Genomic DNA, 13,259 nt, shown 5'->3' on the forward strand with positions numbered 1-13,259 from the left:
AATGTAATTAATAAAATCTAAAAATAATAATGTCATATATTTCACATTGATTATATAATTTTTCTTATTTATTTAGAGCAGATAATCAACACAAATAAAGTGGTTTTCGTGACAAATAGATTGTTATTAATTAATGACCCGAGTTAGAGCACTTAGAATTTATTTTTAATCAAATAGTATTAAATTTGAGTATTTAATACAAATTTAATCAATAGGCCTAGTTTTGAGAGATTAGTTTCTGGCCTTAATCCCATTTGGCCAGGCTTAATTAACACCTGTCGAGCAGGAGCAGAGTCTCTAAATATATGGGACATCAACTCCATTGCCGCTCCACATGATTGATCCGTTGCTTTTCCCGTTTGAGAGAATACTTGCTTTGCAAAATAAACTCGGGGGTCAACCTTTATACTTTGCCATCGTCGTAGTGTCTCTTCTGTTTTAAACCTCTGAATTTAAGCATTTCTAGCAGTGAATTGTTTTCTACCCTCTCGTCTTCACGCTCGGGTATCTGCTCCTCCATCTGCCATAGCTAGATGCACAGCAGCAAGCGCAATGAGAGTCTTTGTTAACTACCATGTTCGTCCCAAAGCCATTTCTTAATCTTCGGTCGCACAAAGGCCCTATCGAATCAATCCAAACTCTCGCCGTTGAACCATCACCTAGAATCTACATGATCTCATCCCGAACCTCCTTCCAAATTGTGCAATTGTCATGCGAGCAAAGTCTACGTTCAATATCCATCGGAACAAGCTCGTTAATTGACTTCAAGCTTATCCCACGTGAGGTTAACATGGCTGCGGATTTTCTAGATTTTCAGATTTCGACAGTGCTCCTACAGGTCTTCATGCGATCTTGGATCGGGATGTTTTACTCCCTCCTTATATCCGTTTTTGTTAAATTACCTAAATTTGTTGTTAGGCTGGGAAAAAAATATATATTTTACAAATCTAATGACATTTATATCTTATATATTTATTATTTATTTCTAATAATATTAGTCTTCTTGTTTGAGTTGTTAAATTTTAATACTTTAACCTTCTTTTTTTTAAATGTTTATTTATCTAAATAAATGTATTCATAAACATTAATAATTTTAAATAAGAAAATTTTCCATTCTTAAACAGTAGTACAATATTATTCCCCGCTAATAAAATTTTGGGTAAGATATATAAAAGATTCCCTAACTATATGATGTTACTTTGTTGAATCTTTTATTCATTAAAAGTTACGAAATAACATGTTGACTATAAAATATCATTTTGTTGAGTCACCGACTATTAAAAGTTATAAAATGAAAATGATCATCCGATTATGTATGTGTTCGAAACTTGTCATTTTCATTTGAAAAATTGACAATAGTTTGAGCATATGAATAGTCGAATGACTATTTTATAACTTTTAATAGTCGATGAACTCAACAAAACAATATTTTATAATTAGAAAACTATTTTAGAATTTGTAATAATTCTAACACTCAATAAAACGTCTTATAGTTGAGAGAATGTATATTATCCTAAAAATATGTACTTTTTGATATCGTTAAGATACATCACTTTAATAAATTAAAACATGTGGACTACACAGTGCCGTTAAAAACTAGTGGAAAGGAAGGGTGTCACTTTCGTCTAGGTTTGTAAGGAGCAGAAGAACCCAGTGTTGCAGTAGTGGAAGAAGACGATGATGAAGAAGAAGAAGTCCGATTTCGATGGGCTTTGTCTTTGTAAAATGCCTCTAACAGCTCTTGTTTAAGTTCATTGAATCGCCTCCTTTTCAGTCTTTGTTCTTCCAAGCTGCCTTGTTCAAACAAACATGTTGTATCATCCACCAAGAACTTGTCCAGCTCTTGCGCACACTGTGGGAAGTATCTCCTCCCTGTTTCCGCTGCCATTTACACACAGTTCAACCCAATGAGTTCGAAACCAAGGGGCGGATGTAGAATTTTATGTTAAGAGATAATTTATAAAAATTTAAAAGAGAATAAATTTATAAAATTTAAGGGCGAAAACATATTGTTAATAAAAAAATATTTAATATAAAAAAATCTCAAATCATACAATTTTCTTATTTAGGTGCCTAAACCATTTTCTGGTTAGTTTAAAATATATCTAGCGTATTCAATGTTATCATTTTAAATTTCTCGACTATTATAGGCATTATAAAAATTTTATCAACCACTTAGAATGTGACACATGGTGTCTTTATAGATTTTTAAAAATTTTATTTTTTGAAAAAATTCAAAATTATTATTATTTTCAAAAAAATCTAATAATATTTCTAAAATCTCAAAAAAAATTCAAAATCATTAATCTCAAGCATCCACCTCACCCATAGATTGTCCGCCGCTGCTACCTCCCCCATCGTATGTCTACTCACAGGCGTTGTCTAACCACCCATCATTATCAATTGTAGTTTTAAATCCTCAAAACTCATAAATTATAATCCCTAAATCTAAACCTCTCTAAACCCAACACATCCATCACAATCAACGTGTCGACGAGTGAATGACAGATAGATGAGTGGGTGGTCGTCGGTGGTGGTGGTGGTAGAGGTCAATGGGTGAATTAAAGGTCTTGAGCTATTTTATGAAAAATAGGAAAAATTGAAGTGTTTTTTTAGAAAATTTATGAATTTTATTCTTTAAAAATATTAAAGGAAATAAAAAAACAAGCCACATACCAAATATTGATTGACAGACTTATTTTTTAATGGTCGTTTCGTCGTAGATACCTAAAGTATAACATTTGTAACGTTAGACACTAAATTGACAAAAAAAATTAATCATTTTAAAACAGTATAGTTTAAACGCTAATTTTTATATTAAGTCATTAAAAATACATAGACAATCTAAAACAAATAAAAGAAATCAAAATTTTCAAAAAGATTATTGCTCTCATCTGTCCATATCTGTCCACAATTACGAAATAGGTGACGAGGGATGATACCTGTTTTAAAGAGGGTAAGCAACCTCAAATGAAGCCTTGTGGTGTGTGCTGTAAGTGATTCGTTCAAATCAACTTTGCATGTATCTGCGTCTGCAATTTCCATGGCTACCTTGGCTTCCGCCGGATATAACAACCTTGCAAATGAGACTGACCACAACAACAAAACTTGTTACTATCACCACTCGCAAGGATATACTTAGCTCTACACAATTTTCAGAATAAATTACCTCGATTCTCATAGTAGTCCAATTTCATGTGTAAATCATAAGTGATCTCTTGTGATGGAACCCCAACATTCTCTGATTCAGAACTCCGCATCTTCGTCTCGAGGACATCAATGCATAAACGATCTTTGTTCGACGGTTCCCCTTGCTTTTTGTTCTCGTGATAATCCTTGGCCCGAGTTAGTCTCCTGCAGATATCGATGGCAGTTCGGCCGTCCGGCGTAGTTTCAGCCACACGGGCTCCCTTATTCAACAATGCCACCAGCACCGACCATTCCTTGCGTCTCGCGGCGACATGGAGAGGCGTGAATCCTCGACCGTTCCCGAGGTTGACATTAGCCAACCTGAGACTAAGAACCTCATTAACGATTTTGGGATCACAGTAAGCAGAGGCATAGTGGAGTGCATATGCTTCATCTAATGTGACATAAACATTGGATTCATTGAGAAGTAATTTCAACAGCTCAACATCATCAGAATCCAGTGCCTTGTGGATTCTCCGGATTTTTTTTTCAAGGTCCAAGTCGGACTCCATTGCGGTGGGCTCAGATTCGAGACGGAGTGACCGAATCTTGCCGTAGACTTCCGGAGGCAATTCTTTCTCTAGACATACGTTGTCGAGGTCGGATTTCGCCACCCTTTCGATGCAGTTGGATAAAAGCTGATTCAAGTTATAGTGAAACGCAGCTAGGAGAATTGGGATCACATCTTCTATAAGTGCCTCCCCAACAATGTTCAAAAGATGGCGCTTCATTAATACAAGCAAGTTAAGTCATAAAATTGTCCATAAATTCAGTTTTAGATATACTCAAATACAAGGAAGAGAGCAGTATATCAAAATGATCATATGCTGCCCAGTAGCAGAGCCTGGCAGGAGGGGCACTGACCTGAGCCCCAAAATTGATAAGTCAATATATAATTAAAAAAAATAAACTACTTATTTAATCATTCAATTGTTATTTTTTAAAACCGTTCCTAATACTATATTTTAGTTTTACTTTGATCATCCATTGTTAAAAAATTAATGGCGATACGGACATTACATTTTTTACATTTTTTTTTTTCAATTTCCACATAACTATTCTCTAATTATTTTTTAACGAGATACATGAGTGAAACAGAACCATGGCCCTTTTAAAAGAATACATAATTGTTTTGTGTGAGTAGTTGAGTTTAATAAAAGTTATATTTTTTTTTGCATAATGTCAAAAAATGTCCATAATATTTGATCAAATAGTCACATTGGTCCCTATGCTTTTTTGGAGCATTTTGGCCCCTAATATTTTGTTTTGGAGCAAAAAAAAAACATTTTTGTGAATGAAAATCATTAGTTAATAAATGGATAATGCTCCAAAATACTCCAAAAAAAAATAAAACCCAAAGTAATTATTTGGTCAAACATTAGAGTCTTTTTTACCTTAAAATGAAAATGTAACGCCCCAAATCACAAGTTAGGAGTTGGGCTTTCCATTGGGCCTTGGAATAAAATTTCATAGCTTATGAGAGACTTGACCCAAGTGAATTTTGTTTTAGGCTTAGTAGGAGCTCAATAAGAGATAAAAAGGATGTCTTTAATCATAGACCAAAAAAAGGAAGGAATAAATGAGTAAATAACCCATTTTTCAAAACAAGGTTGAAGTCCCATTAAGTGGGATTTTATCACGTCTTAAACTCTTCTTCTCTTTTTCATACCACCCTTTATCTCATTCTCTTCACCTCTTCATCTTCCTTCTTCCCTCAAGAGCAAAACAAAGTTTGAAACTTTAAGAATTTCAAGCACTCTCTAAAGTGAAGTTTCCAAGGTAAGAACCTTAACCTACTCCCTCCAAGATTCAATTTAAGCCCTTCTTTGCAAGTTTTAGTTGAGGTAGCCAAACATGGGTTTAGTGGAGGATTATGGAACCTTAGGTTTCCAGCTCGTTTTTGAGAGATTTAAGTTGTAGAAATTGTTTCTAGCATTGTCTTAAGTTCCAACATGAGTTAACAACACATTTTCCTTTGTCATGATTAGTGTGAGAGAAAGGAGAAAGCTATAAGGCAAGGGGCAAGGAGAAGTTAGTCATTAGGTGATTTGAGGATGTTTTCCAACAGTTTAGCACCAAGGTTACATGCTTCTAACTTGTCCATACCACATGGTAGATTTCACGTGTGCTTTTTTTGGCACGAAATGTGACTCCTTTTAACCCTTAATACCTTAAATAAGACTTAAATAATGTTTATTGACCTTGGTAGGATGAATGGGTAAGGTTAGATCACATTTTCATGCCCAAAATAGGACACTTATGGATACGAGTATCGGTACTGGAAGAACAATACCGATATTATTCTTCCACAAGCGTGAAATAAGGGAGTTTTGGGAAGGTAGTTTATACATGCATCACAAGGCTTACATCAAAGGAAGATGGACTAGCATTTCAAATTGACCCACACGATCAAGCCTTAGAAAAGAAGACCAACATAGTAGCAGACTTGGGACTGTTTTTTAATAGGATTATGATGTTATTTGGTCAACATTCTTCTAGAGTTATGACTGGGTGACTCTTAGCTTTCCAACGATTCTTGAATCGCATTAATACGATATTGTGAACTCAAGATACATTCATTTTAGTGAAGATAACGCATGCAAAAATTCCTATACGGGTTAAATACAAGATTTTAGAAATAATATAAATTTTTAATATTTTTATTGATTATTTGTAATATAATTTATTATAGGATGATGCATTATCATTTAGGGTTAGACCTATTTATCGAGATTACATTTTCATTGCAACTAAGATGGTTCAATAGAACATTTATTCATCTATTTCCATCATATCCATATTCATTATCAATATCATCCACACCACTATCTCAACGATTTGGCCATAAACCCTAATTTGGCTAAGTTATCCTATCTTATCTTTAATTATCTTTAGTTATCTTTATCCTTTTGTTTCCCTTATCTTGTTTTGTTTAGTTATCAATATCAGCTCCTTACCGCCGCCTATATCATCTCAATCTTTCCCTCTAGTTCTATGATCGAGTCTAGAGCTTTCTAGGTTTGATTCCTTAATGAGAGCAACATTCATTCATCTGCTGCCATATCTCTATCAATTGACATCAGATTTGGGACGATTCTTGGGAAGAATCAAAGTAACTTAACTTGTTCTTCAAGCATAAACTGCCGAAGTAACTACAAGGAGTGAGAAAATTCATCATTTTCAAATTTTTTCAATTTAATTTCAATTACTACTTGTTAGTTTTCTATTTTTATCAAAAGAAAAAAAAACCAAAAAATAAAAAAAATCCAAAAATTATAAACGAATGAATTTGAAGCTTATTTTTTTACAAGAATATACTTCATATAGAGAGGATTCTACAGTCCAAAATTCAGCTCAATTGGACTTCATTTGGATCTCCAATTCGATCTTTCAAGTTTGTTCGGTATATTTGAGTTCTTCTCATTGACGAATTTTCCAGAATTTTCTAGGAATAATTTTGTGCTACAAAATTCCATATTTCAACTAGACTCATTTAAGAACATTCACAAAAAAAATCAAAAAACTTTCAGATCGTAAATTCCCTAAAAAACGTTACTCAAGTTGATCCAACGTTTTAGGTTTTTTTAGGTTTGGGGTTTCCAACTTTTCTTTGATTCTTATTGCTTTATGTTCCTTTGTTTTACCTTTTCCTTGTTCCTCTAATCATCTAACACATTCTTCTGCTTGTGTTAGTATGATTAAAAGAGTTTGCATATTTATTCTTCCTTGTATTTTCATTCACTTGGAGTCATACCTTTCCTTGGCTTCTTAGAACTTCTAAGTTTCTTTTACTCTTTTGTTAGTGATCAAACTCTGATACGAACATTTAAAAACTTTTTGGTAAAGAGAGTTTTAAAAAGTAAAAAATCAATTTACTTGTCTCTCAATGTGTTACTTCCTTGGAGTGAATTGTGAGGTTTCTTGTTTCTTTGATTTTTCTTTTTTACTTCACATTATTGTTTTTTAGTGTTGTGACTTTTCACGATGGTAAAAAATGAAGAAGTTACCGAGGCAATACGAAGCCTCATGGCTGCTATTGGCCTAAAAATGACAATACTTACTGTTCTTCAATAGCAAACAACGACAATGAAAATACAAATGGTCAATCTCACAATTGAAAGACAACAACAAGCAAATCTGAATGTTGATAACCCACCCAGGGAAGTCATAAAAGATGAGCAACATAATTCAATGCAACATAGATGTGCACAACCAAGACTCAACATGACAGAACTCTTTGTAAAACCAAAATTCACAATTCCATAGTTCAAAGGCGAGTATGATCCAGGCGGCTACATACATTGGGAGAGCAAAGTTGACCTTTTGTTTTCCTACAACAATTGTCCCGCGGAAGAACAAGTATCACTAATAACTTTGAAATTCTAGGATTATGCTCTTACTTGGTGGATGCAAATAAGAAAGGCTATACAAGAAAGTCGTATACAAGCAATCACATCATGGGAATCTATTAAAGGATTCGTAAGACATCGCTTTCTTCCGACACATTACATATGTGAATTAAAACAACGACTTCACCGACTACGACAAGGAAGAAGTTCAGTTGAAGACTACTATAAAGAGATGCAATAATTGTTGAATCATGCCAACATCATTGAAGAAGAGGATGACACAATTTTGAGATTTATAGTTGACTTAAACCCAGACATAATCAACCTCCTTGATCTACACAACTATGAGAATCTTAAAGATACACTAAAAAAAGCCATGACTATTGAAACACAACTCCAGAGAAAGTATAGCTTTAGAGACAATATTCAATATACTTCATTTACTTTTCATAGTACTTCTTCTACTCTCACTTCATCTTCTACCCCCACATTCTGTCGCAATAAAGAGAGATGAAAGGCCTAATGTGGCTAACAAAGACATGACCGAAAACATAAAAAAGTCTCGAATGAGAGATATCTTACGCTTTAATTGTAAATGATATGATCATGTCAGTCACGATTGTCCATTATGAAAAATTTCGTAATCCTAGAGGATGGTACTGAATCAGATACGGATTGTCCCGACCTTATTGAGAAAAACACACAAGTGGATTCGGATAGTGATGGATTTGTCGAAAATTGTTTGGTAATTAAGAAAAACCTAAGTATACAAGTAGTGGATGACTCGGACGTACAAAAAACAAACATCTTTCACACAATATGTCAGATAAAAGATAAAACATACTCTTTGATCATCGATAATGGAAGCTGTGTTAATGTGATAAGCTATTATGCAGCGGACACACTTAATTTACCTTGTCAACATCCAAAGTCATGCAATTTACAATGGCTCAACGAAAGTGCTAAACAAAAAGTCACCAAGAAATGGCTTGTTAATTTGAAGATGGGCAAGTGTTGTGTTGATGTGTGGTGTGATGTATCCAATGCAAGCATCTCACATTCTTCTAGGAAGAACATGGCTATATGTCAATGATGTTACCTACTATGGTAAGGCGAACAAGTATTTTGTGAACATACACAACAAACCTTACAGTCTTAGGTCGATGTTACCGAAAGATATCCTATTAGATCAAAAGAGGATTTGTGAGGAGGTTGGAAATTTAAAAAAAAGGTAAAAGAAAAAGAGGTCACAACCCATAAAAGCTAAATGAATAACCCAAGGGGGGTGAGTGAAACTAGTTGTAAGCGAAAAATGTCACAAAACATTTATGCGAGCACAAAAGAATTGAGACCCATTTTTTCAAAACAAGTCGTACATCCTTATCAGTTTCAAAGAATCAATTTTTTGATTTCTACTAATCTCACAAGTTTGTCCAGTGTGTTTATTTATCTCTTATAAGATTTTCGAGAAGTGTTAAGTGATCCACCTAAAGGATTGCCACTAGAAAAAGGGAAATAACACATCAATCCAATTGAAGGTTTCATTATACCTCATCGAATAAATAATCTCGAAGAAACCAAGAAGTTAGATTTGTTACAAATAGGCTACATCCAGGAAAGCCTTAGTCATTGCACCATCTCAGTGATGAAATATGAAATCAACCACTCCAAAGATTCATGGACGAATTTGGAGGAGAGGGGGAATGATATGTGCATCATAAGCCTTGAAAAAGAAAACCAACAGAGTAGCATACTTAGGAATGCTTTTTGAATGGGATCATGATGTTATTTGGTCAAATATTTTTTGGATTTGCGAATAGTTGTCTATTAGTTTTCCAACAGTTTTTGAATCGCATCAATCCGATATCGCGAACTCAATATACGTTCATTTTAGTAAAGACATCACATGCAGAAATTCCTATATAGGTTATATACGAAATTTTATAAATATTACGAATTTTCAATATTTTTATTGATCATTTGTAATATAATTTAATATAGAATGATGCATTATCTTTTAGTGTTAAAGCCACTAATCGAGTTTTCCTTTTCATTGCAACTAAGAGGATTCGATAGGACAATTATCCATCTATTTCCATCATATCCATCTTCATTATTGTTGAACTATGTTTCGATATAACAATTTAAGGCAAAATGGTTTTTGGACTTGAATTGAATTTACAAAATGTATTTGGACTTAATTGAATTTATTCAAAATTTACAAAAATAATTCAAAGTTCTTTTAATTTAAAATTGAGCACAAAAATGTTTTTTATGAATAGTAATTTACAAAAATGTTTGAACAGTACCCCGAGGCTAAAAAATTCCAGTATGTAAAAGGGGAACCGATTCCCCCCAAGGGGGTACCGATTCCCTCACTGTTCATCAGCCCAACGGTCATAATATTTGAATATTATGAAGGGGTATCGATTCCCTATGAAGGGATACCTATTCCCCCATTCTGGGCAGCCTATTTTTGCAGAAAAAATCATTCCCAAACGGCTCCAAAACATCCTCAACGGCTAGATATGACTTCAAACACATTCCAAGCTATAAATACAAGCTAAGGACACTTGAAGAAGTAAGAGAACAACTATCCAAGCAATCAAACACAAGAGAAGAGTTTTTCATTCTTATTTCATCTTTCTCTTGTATATATTTTGTTCTTGTGAGCTCAATCTTGTAAACACCTACCTTAGAGAGGTTTTCTTGTTTACATTCCTTTTGTAAAGGGAAAGGTTCTAGCTAATCCCGTGTAAAAGCTAGGGAAAGGTTCTAGTTTAGCCCGGAAAAACTAGGGAGTTTGTAAGGTTACTCTTTATCCTCAAAAGAAAGAACAAATTAGTGAATTTGTTGAAAAATCCTTGGTGAGGAGCTAAGGTAGTGGACGTAGACTTTGATTGAGAAAGTCGAACCACTATAAATCGCTGTGCAATTCTCTATATTTCAATCTCCTTACTCCCTAAACACAAAACCGTTCCGACCCCTCTTTGCAAACCGTTCCGGTTATCGATTCGAGCTTCCGAAAATCCCAACAATTATCAATATCATCCACACATCTCCACAATTTGGCCATAAATCCTAATTTGGCTAAGTTATCATATCTTATCTTTAATTATCTTTATCCTTTTGTTTTGCTTATCTTGTTTTGTCTTAATCTTCTATTTGTCTCAATTTCCACAACCCTAATTCTTGCATACCATCTCCTTACCGTCACTTATAGTATCTCAATCTTTCCCTCTTATTCTTTGATCGAGTCTAGAGCTTTCTAGGTTTGATTCTTCAACGAGAACAACATTCATCCATCCGCTTCCATGTCTCTATCTATAGTACCGATATTCATTCATAGAGTATCAATATTGTTGGTCTGGTATCGATACTCGCAGGGTGGTATCGATATTGGGCGCACTTAGTGGATTTCAGAATGTATTTTTTTTATCGGTACTCAAGAGAATATCAATACCAAGGGTAGAGTATCGATACTCCCAGTAGGGGTATCAATATTGAGACATTTTCAAAACATTGAAACCATTTTTAGTATCGATACTTGAGGTAGTATCGATACCCTCCCATAGGAGTATTGATACTCCAATAAGAATATCAATAACGAAGGTTTTTCCAAAACATCGAAGCTATTTTCCGCACCGATACCCTAGGGTGGGTATTGATACCCTAGGATTAGTAATGATAGTGTTGGCACAGTATGGATACCATCGTCATGAATTGGGCAATTAATCATATTTATTTGAGTACTTGAAAAAAAGGGTTTTGGGGCCATTAGAACCTTGATTATAAGATTACAAGTGAGGACAACCAAAGCAACTATAAATACAACTAGAAATCGAACAATTAAGGATAACATAAGACCGGACTTGTATGACGCTTGGGAAACAATCAGGACACTCGAGTCTCCTTAGTAGTATGATGATTATTTTCATGATGTGATATCTGGATATAGGTTGCTAATGCGTTAGACGCTTTAGTTGCTAGCTAGGCATAAATGCCTCAAGTCTTGACAGAGTAAGTTGGTCGGGCACGTATACGATGCACGTAAAATTTTGGATCGCGCCCAATGCTCAAGAGTCTACATTTGGGCTAGGGATGTAATCTTTGATGCATGTAAAATTTTGGTTCATACCTGAGACTCTCGTATATTCAAGGTAAGCTAGTGTGTTGTCCCGAGATGCAGAAAATTCCTCCGACCACACCGCCAAACCTATCTCATGTTTGTTGTTATACTTTTGCATACCCATGACTTTAAGCATTGACATGTTCATGTAATGAATGCATGTAGTATTGCATAGTTATTAGCGTGACACTGAGCTTGTGAGCTCAGCGTTCGAAATTTGTTTCCATGCGCAGGTCAGTAAAGGATCGACGAGGAGCCTATCGCACAGATACAGTCCAGATCAGTTGTTCTTCAAAGTATGTCTTGAGTCTTCTAGAGGGCATGTATTATGTAGTCCTTGTATTATTCGATTCAAAACTCTAGTTTGATTTTAAACTCAGCGATTGTATTTTGTATGTATTGAGAGCTCCTCATATTTTGTAAACACTGATTTATGATTTTTTTATGTTAATTTGGATGGTTTAAATTGATGTCTTACAAACGATTTTGAAAGAAAATTTTGGATTAGCTACTTCGGTGGTTCATGTGACGCTCTAATCGTTCGATCTTCGGGTCAGACCATATTAGGGTGTTAGAGAAACATTAGGGTCAAAATACTCTAAAAATACAAATTAAAATGACCATTTTATCAACTTTAGGAGCTAATTTTAATATTATGCATAATATTTTCTGCTTAAAATTTGATGTATTTATTAGATAAGTTGTTAAGCATAATAAAATACATTTTACAAACAAATTAGTTTAGTTTTACTTACTCTTACAATTCAATTTTATGTTTACCCGTATACCATCAAAATCTCATAAAGAGGCATGTTCATATGGGTGGAGAAACATGTAGTTGGCAGAATATTTAAAGCAAAAACATGATTGGGGTTTACCTGAACAAGCAAAACCAGCTCTTTGATTTGGAAAGTTGCAGAAGCAAATATGAATTCCAAAGCATAATCAACAACAGGGCCACAAGCACCATGACAGCAGGCCCCGTCCACGCATGTCGAAACTTCCCGCGGCGATGCCTTAATCCTCCCCGTATACAAATAGTGCAACATCACTTTCAATACTTCACCTCCCACCCGACCATACGGCACCATCTCCGACATCTCGAACCTCGGTTTCCGACCGTCTTCGTGGTGTTGCCGGAAAAGTTTATGGAAATAGGGACTACGAGCGGCTAATATGCACCTATTGACACCCACCACGACATTGCCCTCCGCAACAATCTCAGCATCGTTGTAGACTTCGTACTCCTGGTTAACAAGTAGGGTTTCAAGGCTGGCACTGAGCTTGCTTAGGCTCAAATCTTCAGGGTCTGGACCAGTTTCCATTACGTAGTTTACTGACCCAGAACCATTTGATACATAAGAAGATGAAATCTCGTTCCCATATTCCATGTTTTTGTCTATCTCCAAATTCATGAGAAATAAACAAGGTAGATTAATCTGAGACTATTTAACGTGGGGGAAAGCTGGAAAGAAAACAGGGCGTGGCTTTGCTTGATAATCACTCAACAAAATTTTGGAAAAGAATGGGAAAAAAACTGACAGGGGCTTAAAAAGAATAAATCTTACAAGACGTTTGACGCAAAAACATGA

The 13,259-nt window shown here is 34.8% G+C and overlaps 1 protein-coding gene across 1 annotated transcript; it reads right to left on the reverse strand.

Moving 5' to 3' along the window:
* Nucleotides 1–1,615: 1,615 nt before the first annotated feature.
* Nucleotides 1,616–13,058, reverse strand: LOC120166745 (BTB/POZ domain and ankyrin repeat-containing protein NPR1-like). The gene is made up of 4 exons (XM_039175958.1): nt 12,546–13,058; nt 3,170–3,914; nt 2,943–3,089; nt 1,616–1,881 (listed from the first exon to the last, which is right to left on the reverse strand). Exons 1-4 carry the CDS (start codon nt 13,056–13,058, stop codon nt 1,616–1,618), a joined length of 1,671 nt encoding a protein of 556 aa, XP_039031889.1.
* Nucleotides 13,059–13,259: the final 201 nt, after the last annotated feature.

This window comes from Hibiscus syriacus, unplaced genomic scaffold, assembly GCF_006381635.1.
Source record: "Hibiscus syriacus cultivar Baekdansim isolate YM2019G1 unplaced genomic scaffold, ASM638163v2 tig00111644_pilon, whole genome shotgun sequence".
Lineage (NCBI taxonomy): Eukaryota > Viridiplantae > Streptophyta > Magnoliopsida > Malvales > Malvaceae > Hibiscus > Hibiscus syriacus.

What these genes read in the sequence shown, in the direction of transcription:
- LOC120166745 (XM_039175958.1), bottom strand. Translation starts at nt 13,058, where the DNA reads ATGGAATATGGGAACGAGATTTCATCTTCTTATGTATCAAATGGTTCT. An exon ending in GGACTACTATGAGAATCGAG is followed by an intron (nt 3,090 to 3,169) that starts GTAATTTATTCT and finishes TGTTGTGGTCAG; the next exon opens with TCTCATTTGCAAGGTTGTTA. An exon ending in GCTTACCCTCTTTAAAACAG is followed by an intron (nt 1,882 to 2,942) that starts GTATCATCCCTC and finishes TGTAAATGGCAG; the next exon opens with CGGAAACAGGGAGGAGATAC.